This window comes from Idiotropiscis lumnitzeri, chromosome 17, assembly GCF_059441095.1.
Source record: "Idiotropiscis lumnitzeri isolate Australia: NSW breed Sydney's pygmy pipehorse chromosome 17, RoL_Ilum_1.0, whole genome shotgun sequence".
Lineage (NCBI taxonomy): Eukaryota > Metazoa > Chordata > Actinopteri > Syngnathiformes > Syngnathidae > Idiotropiscis > Idiotropiscis lumnitzeri.
Genome location: NC_142407.1, coordinates 10341483 through 10354969, shown reverse-complemented (window position 1 = coordinate 10354969; position 13487 = coordinate 10341483). Strand labels below are relative to the sequence as shown.

Sequence of the window (13487 nt, the reverse complement as noted above, 5' to 3'; positions counted from 1 at the left end):
TAATGAAAAAACAAACGTTGGGCTTTTTTTGTGTTTTCAAGCAGCAAAGTGAATTCTAATTGACACCTCAGGGGATCTCCCAGGCCATAAGGTGGCACTCTAGAAGAGCTAGAAAGCCACACCCGTGTTTAAAAAAAAAAATTAAAGTTTCAGTCTACATGGAATCCCCGATGGAATCATCATCATCCAGAGATAAGGGCAGGTGGAGGTCCTGTAGACACACAAAACATGTTTAATTGATTAAGGGAGAGAGAGGAAACAAAACAAAAAAAGTTTGTTGGTACCTTGTTGTTGCCGAGTGCAGGACTGGTAGGGGTGGAGGTGGGAGAGTGCTTTGAGACGGGAGGAGAAATCTGGCTGCTGGAGGTTGTCCCATTGGCTGAGAGGACAAGGGGACGCGGTTTATTAATAATATATATTAAAAAAAAAAAAAAAAAAATAGGATCAAATTTTCACCCTCACTCACAATTTGCAAACAATTACACAAGTTCTTTCGGACAATTATGCAATTTCTTTAATTCTCAGAAATATGCTTAAAATAAAAGATATTTAAAAAAAAAAAACTCACTTATTTGCCGTTTTTGTGTCAGACCAAGCACCATCTAATATAAAAGTATTTATTACCTTAGCTTCATCTTCTCTGATGTCAAAGAACTATATAGAAATGAGCTTTATTTTATACTTTGCCGTCACAACTTTGTGCTCACGAGCCATGTTGTAATGAGCTGAGGAAGTTCAATTAGTGCTTGTGGCATTTATGGGAATTATTAACATGCTTATTCCGTTTCACTGTTACGTAACTAAATTTATGATTTGGAATAAGATTAACATGGAAACTGCTTTTACGCTCCAATGGTTTCATTTGAAGGAAAAACATCACAACAAAAGCAGTCGTTGCACAAGCGAGCATCAAAAGGATCGTTTCATTTGACGGCGCACCATACACGGGGTTTTCTTCCAATACCACAATCCTACCCTGCGATTTCAATTCCTCCTAAAGTTGAAGAAAAAATAAAAAAAGTCATTTGTTTGGTTCTCATTGTTGGATTCCATCCACATCCAAGAGCAGCGCAAGAGTTTTCAAAGTGGTTTAAAAAGAGCTTTTTGTGTACGACTACAAGAGATAAAAAAGACCGCCAACCAGGTGGCCGGAGTGTTTTAAACAACTTGGACAAAAGATTCATTGTTAAGCAAGCATGCAGGCTGGGTTTAAACCACTCGGTCAGACGGAGTGCATCATTAAGAAGAAGGCCACAAAACCATTATCACATTAGGACATAAACTCCCTCAAGCATGACAGACCACATCTAGGGTTGGATTTCTTACAAGGATTTCATAATATTCCACGGAAAATCAAAACCAGGATTTAAGTGAAATACGCATTTCATTTACGGCGTGCAGACGTCCCTTTGGTGCACAAATAAAAATTTAAAATCGCGCTGAAGAGCTAACGTGCAAGCGTCTGCCTGGCCTCACCAATCAATAGTGATCAATAAACCAATCAGGATGCTTTCAGTGAGGACAGAAAGACAACCGAGTGGAATTAGAAAAGGAATTTAAAAAAAAAAAATGGAGGTCATGAATCACAAAAAAAGAGTGGGAGGCTTTTTCCTCATTTCATTACGGAATGTAATTTAGCATCGTCGTCACATCGTTCAATGGCTCAAAGACTTGGAGATATTTTAACGGGAATATTAACATGATGTGCGGGACATTTTTATGGCAGAAAGAAAACACAAACCAGGTTATAGACCAGCGCAGTTGCATTCCAATTTGCCAAGTCGGGAAAACAAAATAAATAAATTAATAAAAAAAAAAAATAGGCTTACTTGATCCATCAGGGGACTTGCAGCGTCTGACGGAACCAGGACTCTTGATCAAACTACGATGAGCTTTCAGATTCTTTACCACTCTGCATTCTGCAATAACAACAAAAACAAAACATTTTAATAATTTCCCAACAGTGAACAGGCTTGCTGCCAAAACGTTGCCTCATAACCTCAAATACGCAAAATCCTTTGTGCCAATTACACAGAATATATTACAAAAAATTTCACAGCTGCTTGAACTAAAAGTCGAAAATGACCGTGGCGGCATTAAAAAAAATTATAAAAATAAAATAAACAGCTTCTTGTGTACTTTTAGTGGAAAATGTGACGAGTTGGGATATTGCCCAAGGCCGCTCGCCACAAACCACATTTACAGTTGCCGGGTAACTTCTTGGTGGGGGCCAAATACCATGAAGATGTTCCAGCGCTCATCAATGATTGCTTTTAAAAACACACGACTCTCAAAGGAACATGCAAATAGAAGCGTCACAAAATGGCGTCGAAATATTGCGGTGTTAAAAACTATCAAGAGAAGACTGCACAAAATTTGAATATATTGTTCATCAACCTTCAAACAATATCCACACACCTTGATAACTGAGCATCACATTTGATTGCGTTAATATTCAAAGAAAGCCGTTTTAAAAACAACTAAAAAGAAAGAACAAAAGGCATGACGGGAGAACGGCGACTCACTAAGAGGATTGCGTGAACAATTTCTCGGCAGTATCAGCAGCGGCACATCAGCTGAGCTAAAACCTGTCACCGGGCAGATTAATGCTTCTTTTTCTACCTTTTTATTCCCGCTGCTGCCTGCAGATAAGAGACTCTCGTTCCGTCTCCTCATTGGCCGCCCTGTGACTGTGTCCCTCAACAATCATTGAGCAGCGCATGCAATATTAAGCCCATTTAGCCACACTTGAGGGACAGAAATAATAGAAACAAGCTTTCGGGATAGTGCTGTACAGTTGCACACTAAAAATTATTAAAAAAAAAAAAAAAAAAAAAAAAAGCTTAATTAATATAGCATTACTGCTGCAAAAGATTTTTTTTAAAAAAAATTGTTTTTTGCCTCGTGTGCAAATTACCATTCACGCCCAGAGAAAAGTCATCCTGGGCGTAGCGGAATTTCTCAGGTCCGCATGCAACAAAGACGTCATCATCCCCGAAGAAATCTTGAAGGCAAGTAACCTGTGAGGTCAAAAGAGAAAAAAAAAATGTGAGAGGGAATTTAGTACAAGAAGTCAACCGGCAGAAAGAATTCTCATAAATACTAAAAGAGCGCTTGTATCTCTCTATTCTGGATTATTTGTCAAATTGTATTAAAAGCCACTTCAAACAAACCCTTTTTTTTTTTTTTTAAAGTGAATTCTTATTTGTTGAATGAGTTGATTCAACCCCTCCCCATCGAATTTTTTCCAAGCAGCCTCTGGAATTCTGACCTGTCGTCACGCTAACATGAGCGAACGGCATTGACCAAAGGCCCACCCGACACAAAAAGCCCTCAGACAATTTTGGATAAAGTTACACCTTTCGCTGTTAATGTTTAATGATTCGACTTTCATCGCCTGGGGGTGGGGGGGGGGGGGGGTCTGTTGAGCAGCTGCTGTCAAAAATGAGTGCACAGATGTCTGCAGCCACACCTTCTGCTTTTTTCTTTCCATCCTAAAAGGCCTCATTTATCACATTAGACATGCTTGTTAAAGACATTCACGCTGAAATCGCTTGACTCCAAATTTCTGACGGCTAGATTGTCCATTTAGTAGATCACAGAAAAAAGAAAAAAAAAAAAATGAGTACATGCAAGGAACGAAACGAAATATAAGTGTGCCATCTGATCACGTGACAAGATGGCCGAGATGCATCATGACACATTTGGTGAGACACATCTGAACTATGAGCTGCAGATAATTTGGGAAGGTCGCACCCAGCCCAGCAGCTGCTCTGGCCAACAAGTTCCAAGTGTGAGCTGGTGACTTTCTGGCATGGCATCCAACAGCTGTACCCTCCCTCTCAATGGTTTTTAGTGCGCGTAGTGCCCCCCCCCCCCTCCCTCCAGCCCCTGCCAACTAGATTAAAGGCAGGATGATCCACATTGATGCACAGAGATGGTGCTTTGACTCTCGGGATTAAATGTTAATTAGCTAGCTGGGGCAATTTCCAGAATGTGTACGGTGTTTTTTTTTTTTTAACCATGAACGTTAACAAAAGGGATTAGACGCACGTTACTTTCATTACCACAATGTGGCAAGAAGAAATGCAAGCATCAGGGAGGCACTCGTTTCCTCCCCTGAGGAGGAGAAATGGGCCGAAATGGGCCTGCAGGGGCTGAGGCTCGAATGTTTTAATAGCTTTAAGAACAAGAGCTGATTAAAGGGATAACGTGGTTATCCTAAAGACTGCCATTTGAAACTCTCAGCAGGAATATGCGCGCAAAATAAAAGCAGGATTTTGATTTTTTTTTTGCCAGACTATAAAGATTAAATATGTCAACTTGATATTTTCTTTCAGTTTAATTTACCGGAGGAGTCAAAACTGTACTCCGGCGGGGAACTCGATAAAGAGTGTCTACAAACCCAAAAATAACCTGCATAATAACAACAACAACAACAGTGAGCAAAGCACTCAGACTAATCCCATAGCCAGGAGGGATCATAAAAGTTTCACATTATCTGCACAGGTGCGCTTTACGGATTGTATTTAAAAAATAAATAAATAACCGCTGCCAGTGGAGCTCCGGTGAAAAATACCAATTGTATCGTTCTTATTTGAGCGCATTGCAAATTAGTGGGGGGGGACATTTCAGATCCCCCATAAACGCCCTCCCCCAAAACTTCATCCACTCTCCATGCCAGTCAGCCCATCGCCTAATCGCTGCTTGACCAGCTGTCAAGAAAACATGACCTCACAAAAACTAACAACTGAATTATTCACACTGACCAGTGGTCAAGTTGTGGAGAGACCAAGAGAAAAGAAATTGGGGGTTTTCCCGGCATTTAAAAGTTCACAAGAAATTCAATAAATGTGATCCCACATCAAAATAAATGGTGCAAATCATGCTTAGGTCATGTCCAAGTTTCACGCAACCCTTTTTTTTTAAAATACCTTGGCAAATAAAAAACGGCCATTAGTGTATTTGTCACCAGAAAGATGAGAAATTTTGCTGATTCGCAGTTTTGAAGCACAGATGACCGCCAACATCCTTTTGAGAACGAGTCCAGTGAAAGTCATCTCACAATTTGCGTCTTCCTCCAAAAACTTCCGTGACCTACTCGCAACCTTTGTGCCGCAACTCGCAGCATCAGCACGTTCCCATCGACGCTCATCTGCAGCACAGATGGGCGATTCCGGCAAAGATGGATCTGCACAGTCATGGGGGCCAGCTGGTGTCTGATCTGATCACCCCCCCCCCCACCCCTTCCTTCCCCATCCTGGAGGAAGCCAGCGTCGCATTTGTCGGGCTGATGTTAGCCAGAGCATCATTAAAAAACAATTCTTCCGCTTCCCCCTGGGTTACGTTCACAAGTTGATGCTGCTAAGATGGCTGCAGCATGCATGGCAGGCCACGCCCCTCTATGAACCTAAACGCACACGTGTGTGCGCGTGTCAGGGGTTGAGATTATATCGTCACCGGACTAAATGAAACGAGCAAAGTAGCCAGGTAAAGATCCACCGTCAATTACAAAAAGCCCACTCAGCATATCGCAGCCTTTGTCAAAACCCGAATCCAGCCCGGCAGAGCTTATCGCCATGACAACCGCTTCTGCAGTGAGGCCGAGAGCGAGCAGACTGCAAAAACAGACAATTCTCCCCTCTTAGCAGATGTATTTAGTCGTTAAGACGCCGCAAACATGTCTGCGTCCGTCTCCCATGTAGAAAATAATTCCCTGTAATTAGCTTTTAAAGCAAATGGGAAGACTCTCTAATCGCAGGACATTTTGCCTTGTGGGAAGCATCCTCATGCCAACGCTGCTCGAATCAAAAATTCAGGAAAAAAAATAAAAGGTGGCATTTAGAGAAGGGTCACACGGAGGCACATAAAGTGCTACAGAGAGGGGGAAAAAAAAAAAAGCACCGCGCAGCATACGGCAGTTATTAAATGACAGACAAACGAGACGCAAACCAGACATTGCAGATTTAAGCCCCCCAAAAAAATATAATAGATAAAGACTGATTTAATGCTACACTTGTAAAAGTCATTTTAAGTTAAAGGGAGCAATTTACCCCCCGTCAGCAAAAAAGATAAAATGGCAATTGGCTCAAAGGATGGAAAATTACGGCTGAATGCGTCGGCCCCACCCTTTTGGACTCAAGTGGAAAGCAGCAATGTTTGAAGGAGAAAAATGGGGGCCATTTTTCTCAAAGTGAGGACGGAAGGGTGTCTAACGTCTGAAGAGAAAAAAAAAATGCATTTCTCCAAAAAAAAAAATTTTATCTTGAGCTTGACAGAGATGGGAAATCAATCGCATTCCGTAATGGAATGCAAATAGTCAGCTTTCACAGCCACGAGACTGCAGGATGAAGTATCCGGCAGACCGGTCCACACCAGCTGGGCTGGCTCTTTGTGCCGGGGATGTGGTTTCCTAGCAACCAGACCTAGCAGCTATCGCGATGCACAGGGAGGAGGAGGAGGAGCGGCGCAAAGTCAGGGAGGAGCAGGCACTGCATCAATAATGCTGCTAGCAGATCACCGCCAACGCATCGGCGTTACAAAGTCTACCATGACAGAAATCGTCCAACCGTTTTTTTTTTTTTTTCACTATTCAGCGATTCGGATGTCGTGATTTAAAAAAAATAATAATAATCTGAACGCTTGATGATGATGCACAAATGTGCACGACAGCAAAATGTATTTTATGATGACTGCCGTTTCCACGCCAGCGCCACAACACCTTCCGGCTAACCGATGGCACCCCTGGGGAGGACGCATTGAAATCAAATCACAAGACGGCATCTCCCCTCCAGCAAGGTCTTCGTCTTACCATATAGAAGAAAGTGGAAGAACTACAGAGAGCGCTTCTCACTAAGACCGACTTAGTAAGCATAAATTCCAAGCGGATAATTGCACCTCTACTTCGGCTCATCCTCCTCATTTTTAATATTATCGGAGGTGACTTTTGACATTCGTGTGACAATATTAGAGGATGTTCAGAGCTATTTTGACTATTACCATATTAACTCATTGAGGGCCATTGACGGCTAAAGACGTCAAAGATTTTTTTTAATTGCACAAGTTTGACCGATTATCATAACGGCCATTATTTAAGAAAAAAAGGAGACACACAAAAGAATTGCATTTAAGCTTAAAAATTAGGTTCACGACAACGGGCAAATCTTTGGACGAGCTTTGAGGTTGAGTTCATTACTCAAATCCTCCCCATTAAGATCAAAAGATTGCAAGCGCTTATATCGAGTGGAGAGCATACATCATTCATCGGAAGTGCTTTCAGACCATCAAAGTGGACATGTAAGGTCGAGTACAAAGTATTATTGCGCGCCATGAGTCAGCAAGTCCAAGAGAATAGCGAAGCAATGTGCACAATGACCTTCGTTGTCTTTTAATCTGCGTTCACCTGCCTTGTGGTTCAGGACATGAGTGTCCTTTGTAGTGCGTTTTATTTATTTTTTTTAAGTCCTGGGAAGTTCTGCCTTGCATCCACCAAGTTCTACGATGGACAAAGCCCTGCTCCGAATGTGACTTGATGGGAGAATGTTGTGCCGTGGTTTTCATGAGTTGAGGCATCAAGAGAGTTATTCGATTTTGTGACAGTTTTATAATAAAGAGGCTGAAAATGTACACCGATGCCACAGAGCTCTCTCATTTAGTCTACACTTTTAGTCGTTTTACATGTTCAGTTAACTCAATCCATAAGACTTCTCTACGTCTTTTCAGAATTGTAGTCCCCGACTCCCAAAGACGTATTTATACGTCTTTGCCGTTTGCGTCAGAGCTCCATGTTTTTATATCTTTAGAACACAATATTCCATAGGCCTTGCAAAAATCAGTCAAAATCCAGAAAAAGAAACTTCTGTGATTGGGTTGTTTCCTCTTGTGAAAACAGCTGGGATTAAATCAGTTCAAATCGTGAAGACTCAAATTGTATAAGCAACTAACAAAAACAAGGAAAATTTGTTGCACTGAATAAATTGAGGAAACAACTGCAGATTTGCCACGCTTGTAGCAGCTGCTCAGTAGATGGCCTAAGTTTCACTCAACACTCATACTCAAATGATTAAAATGTCTTATTGAACATGGAATAATATTTGTGTTTCATGTTAAATACGATTTACAGCACTTTGTTGCAATTGTTTTTCGATTGATAAAAGTTGGGCGGATCTGTGTTTCCATACAGACGGAATAATCATGTCAGCATTATGCTAGCGGCCTTTTGAGATGAGACAGCTACGCGTTTATGTCAAATGTAATTTTCTCTTTGTGTGATTTACTGTAAATTTCAACACAAAGAGGCAGTGAACAGCTTGACTCAAGCGAAGCAAACCTTATAAAGTTATAAAATGGGCGGGGCCATGACATACCTGTTTGCCATCAAGCGTGTAGATCCTTTTGACCACCCCGCTTTCCAACTTGATGGCCTCAGTGATGTCGGTGAGCACCTGCTCGAAAGAGTGCGCCGTCTTCTTGTTGAGCAGGATGCGCACGGCCTTGCGGGGTTTGACGCCGCTGCGCATCACCGTCACCAGTTTGGGTCGAACAAAGTCTTTGCTTTGCTCTCTGGGCTCGTTGGCAGCGCAAGCCGCCAACGACTGAATGTTCTTCTGGCTGGACGAGGCCTTCACATTCACCGACCAGTTGGGGTTGACGTTCTTTGTGTAGTCGACCTTCTTGAAGAGGTTCTCTGAAGCGCAAACGTAGCTGTCCCCTGAGATGGCAGCAAATATCGTATTAGGTTAGTGTTACACCGCATTGTGGACACCAGAGCGTCGCGGTGGTGTCCTCACATATCACACACAGCAGATTAAGCTTGAGATCCGATTTTAATGTTCCAAGGGAGTTTTAAACCTTGTTTTCATCAAGGGTGTCAAAAGTCATTTCTGTTTGCGGGCCAATATGATTTCCCGAGTGTCATTATGACTGACGCGTGAAGCCAAATGTATGACAATACATTGATGGCTAGCTAGTTTTGAAGTCAGAAGCCACTAAAAGCAGGGTTGGCAACAAAAAATAAAAGTAAAGTCACTTTTTGATACTTCGACGCACAGGATTTGCCTTGGTGGACAATAGAAAATGATTTGGCAGACCAGATCTGGCCCCCGGGCCTTTAGTTTAACACAACACTCACTGGCCACAACATTAGGTACACCGGCTCAATCTAACGAGATCTGATGCAAATGCTTCAAAAAACCTTGATGAAATAAAACCAAATAGAGAGTATGAAACTGTGTTGCGCTCTTTTAGTACCACAAAAGATTGCGCTATATATCCTACTATTCCAATATTATCCTCCAGATAAACTCCCATTTTTAGGAAGCAGCCATCACGCTGCAACTGCATCTTATCGGAAAGCGTGGAGAGAAGGAGAAACAAGACAGCAGGCGGATAGTGGGAGTTAACGAGCAGGACATTTTTGGAAAGAATAGAAAAAAAGAACCCAGAAGGCAACAATGAGGCCAAATGTGAGAAGATTACAGCAAAGACAAAAAGCAGGATTACACAGTGTCCAGGAAATTGAGCAATTAATTATACCCCACAAGATGAACAATGAAAAAAAAAAAATCTGCATTGCTTCCTACTTTTTTTTTTAACTACACTTGGCCCCAACCAATGTGAAATTTCAATATTCAAAGCAAATTCAGACTTCTTGTTGAATGCATTTTGCCACAATGCACTTTAAGAATGTACAATAAAAATGGCAGCTCACCTCGACTCACGTACATGTCAGAAAATAGTTGAGTCATTCAAACAAGTTGAATTCTTTTAAGCGTATAAAGGACATTCAAGTCTTAATGACATCATTAAAAAGTAGCAAAGAATATACATGTGCGGCTTTTAACCTCATAATTGCCATCATGCGTCGAGACGCCATAAAACTAAACACTACATCTCCACGTGGACTATGGAGCAAAATTCCTGCAGTCAATATAATCCTTGTAAAGAGGGATTTCTACCATTTGTGGCTTTAAAGGGTTTATCAGTTAAAAAAAAATGTAATTAAAGGCTAATGTCCTTTAACGGCGCATTTATCCCATGCTGAAATGTTGAGGATGAAGGATGAGGCTAATCACTTTAATACGCAAACCGCTGAACTGTGAGACAACAGAAAGGTATAAATCTAGAAACGATTTAAAATCTGTCACACAAAAAAAAAAAAAAAAAAAAAAAAAAAAAAAAAAAGGTTCACCTTCCTCTAGTTCATCCAGCGCCGAGATCCTGCTGGAGCCATCAATGGTGAAGATAAAGCGGACACCCTGAGGCAGGTTGATGTGGTCGGAGAGCGAGCGCGTCAAGTCGGCCAGCAGCGCGTCGAAGGTGCGAAATCTGTCGCTGGCCACGGCATACACGATCCCCTTGAAGTAGCGGTCTCCATTGCGGTAGAAGCGGACCTTTTTGGCCTTCTTCTCGTTGGACAGGGTCTGCAGGGTGCGCGTGCGGTAGAAGCTGCAGTGGGCGCTGTGCGTCGGGCTGGGGAGTCCGTTCAAGCGGCCCCCACGCGGGGTCCGGGACGCCTCGTCTCGTTCGTCAAAGTGTGCGAAGTCTGGCTCCATGGCGACCAAGATTTGGGATACTTTTGACTTCTGGGTGGTGAGGGGGCGGGACCAGCTCCACAGAGTCTACAAATAGAGGCGAGACAGTCATGTTAAGTGGCTAAAGACCTTGGAAAGGGAATTTAAGGATTTGTTTGTAAAAACATGCCAAGGCTGATTGCTAGCTAGAACTGAATTGCGCAGATTTAGCATCAACCGTTTAGCACCATTTCAGTTTCTCACTTTTTAGTTAAAATGGCACCCAGTGACGCATTTCAAAATCAGGCATGAGATTATGTTCACATCAGGTGTGATTGTGAGTTAATTCTTATTCCGAGGCCGAAGCATTGTTAGCACATAAGCTAGCTGGTAGTAAGCTAGCTGGTAGCTAGCATGTCTCATCACAGTGTGGAAAGCCTAAAGCCCTGTGTATCTACTTTTATTTTTCCTTTTCACAGTGCATTTTTTATATGGGCCTCACATGGAAAAAAAAAAAAGAAAAAAATTGTTTTAAAGTATCACCTTCACTCAAATGGGACCTTGTCCCTGGTCACGAGGTAAAGAATACTTAAAGTTTACAACTCCTGAAAAAAAAAATGAACAAAAAAAATAGAAACGATTATCAAGTGGTGAATTGGATGTGCCCTTGGAAAGCAGCTAATCTAAAAGAGAGGCATGCATTTAAATGAGGTTGAGGTGCCTCCTGCCACTTCAGGAAATATGCAAATGATTGTCCATTAAACAATCACCAAGCTGTGCTTTGAGATGAACCTTCCTGAGACTGGAGGACCATCCGTTTCTTTCAAACTGGAGCACAGTCGCATACCTACACCCACACCTCACCTGCACCCCATTCCGGTCCTCTCCATGGTCAAGTATGCTGATTGGCATAAATTGAAGCAAAACGGATACACAAGTTTCTACAATTCAATTAGGACAATGGGATGGTGACTAACTGAAGGGAACAAGGAAAGGAAGGCGGCGTTCTTTGGCATTTTAACAGCTTTTGAAAGCTTTGGAGTTATCGTTCATCCCATGTTTGTTTGATGGGACTGAGTGTATATGCAAATCCCTTTACACCAAAGTCACCCAACCAAGGATTTGCATACCTGGTTTGACCTTACCGATGCCACAAAGTTCAAAGCATGGGACGGTCCAAAATGTCCTCTGAATTAAGTTCAGGCGCAACTAAAGGGTCTAGTGCAACTCCTCTTTATTAACTGGCATGTCCTAACACTTTCATTATTTAACCATTTTTTTAATGAACCATGACACTATGAACTTGAAGAAAATGACAGCAAATGAAAGCCTTGTTTTCAAAGGCCAACCCATCATCAAAGTGACAAATGGCAGGAGTCCAGCCATTTTTGTTTTATAGTCACAAAATAAAATATCGCACAGTGGTATGGCACGATATAAAAACCGGAATGACAGCAATAATAATCATCCATTCTTTCAAATGTACAAGAAGCCTTCCGCTCGGTTTTATGAGGGGCACGGTGACAGGGGTGTGACCAGTGGTGCTCGTCAGCTGACAAAGAGCAGGTTTTAAGCCCATCTGCTGCTCCAAAAATGACCCTTCCCCTTCAGAGCACCAAGTAGAAGGACACTCCATTGTCTGCGTACAATCTAATTCCTGCAAGATTCTCTCAAGTGCTGAAAGTAGCATTTCTAGCAACAAAGCATTTATTTTTCAGCTTTTCAAGATTCCTAACAATGTGGAGAGTATCTTCTAGGGTTGATTGGGAAAATTGTTCCAAAGGGGAAAATTGTTCCAAAAAAACACGATATTGGAGAGAAAAAAAATGTGCTGTAGCATTTTTGGTTGGTTACTGACTGGTGACTTTAAACTCAATGTGACACTGCCTCCACACAAAATATTATCTAGCTTTTTTTTTTTCTCCCGCAAGATGAGCACACAAAGGGGTGAAGAAAAAGTTCAATCAATTAAAACCGCATTTCTTGGAAGAAAAAAAAAAGAAGACAGACACCGGGTTTCTTTCTTTTGTATGCGCAAGTCTTATTAAGCAACTCTCACATGCAGAACTTGGAAAATAATTCAAATCTGTTGTAAAGTCTAAAAACTAAAAAGACGATTCTGCTTTGTGCAGTCAACACGCAACCGTAATCACACCTATGAGTGGACTCACCTGCGAGGATGCTTGTACAAGTGAAAGGAGTGTGTGCAGAAGTGGGAGTGTGTGAGCGCGTGAGTCAATGCTGCAGGAAAAACTCCACGCCGCCTCTCTGCTCCCCTTTGTCTGCCAGCCGCTGCCTGCCTGCCTCACCGTGGCAGCCGCCGGGTCCTAGCGCCGGCCACCAGAATACGCCCACTTTGGTCAGTATTATTGGTGCCAGAAAAAAGTGGGTCATTAGGTTCTTCTCACTTGAAGCACCATACAGTACTGATGAATAAAATTCATCCTACCCTCCTGAGATGGTGTTTAGTAAATTTATGGATGACAACAAAAGTGTTTTGTTTGTCAAACTTTGCTTGCGCAGATCACCCAATAAGAGGCGTGAAATATTTTTTGGGACGGCTAACTGACTGTGAGGCAAATTTAAAATTTGATTGGGTTAAATAACAAGCAGTTAAATTGCTAATACAATGCTATCTTGATTGATTTGTTAAATTTATTTTGTGAGCCAGACTGAGGGCCGGCCAGGTACAATAAATTAATTGATTAGAATCAAGTGATTGATTCTGGTATCTTGAAGCAATTAAGGAAACATGAAGAGCACTTTTTAGGTGCAGGCAGTAGAGGCAGTGTTTGTTAAATTTTGAATATATGAGAAGAAGAACATGAACGCTCAAGGAGGATGTTCACAAAAGGGTATTAAAGACAAAGGCTTTTTTTTTGTTAGTATGGATTGCACATTAAGTAATATAAATGTACTCCTGGGAGCACTTTGGGGGAGTTACAAGCTTTGCTCAAGGGCACATGAACTTTGAGT

General features: G+C 41.9%; 1 protein-coding gene across 1 annotated transcript; it reads right to left on the bottom strand.

Annotated features, from left to right (window-relative positions):
• On the bottom strand, positions 1–12780 carry LOC148320165 (neuronal migration protein doublecortin-like). Its single transcript, XM_088278897.1, has 7 exons — positions 12683–12780; positions 10190–10619; positions 8367–8710; positions 2918–3020; positions 1830–1919; positions 285–379; positions 1–211 (listed from the first exon to the last, which is right to left on the bottom strand). The coding sequence occupies exons 2-7, from the start codon at positions 10551–10553 to the stop codon at positions 155–157; spliced, it is 1053 nt and encodes a 350-aa protein (XP_088135023.1). The 5' UTR covers positions 10554–10619; positions 12683–12780; the 3' UTR covers positions 1–154.
• Positions 12781–13487: the final 707 nt, after the last annotated feature.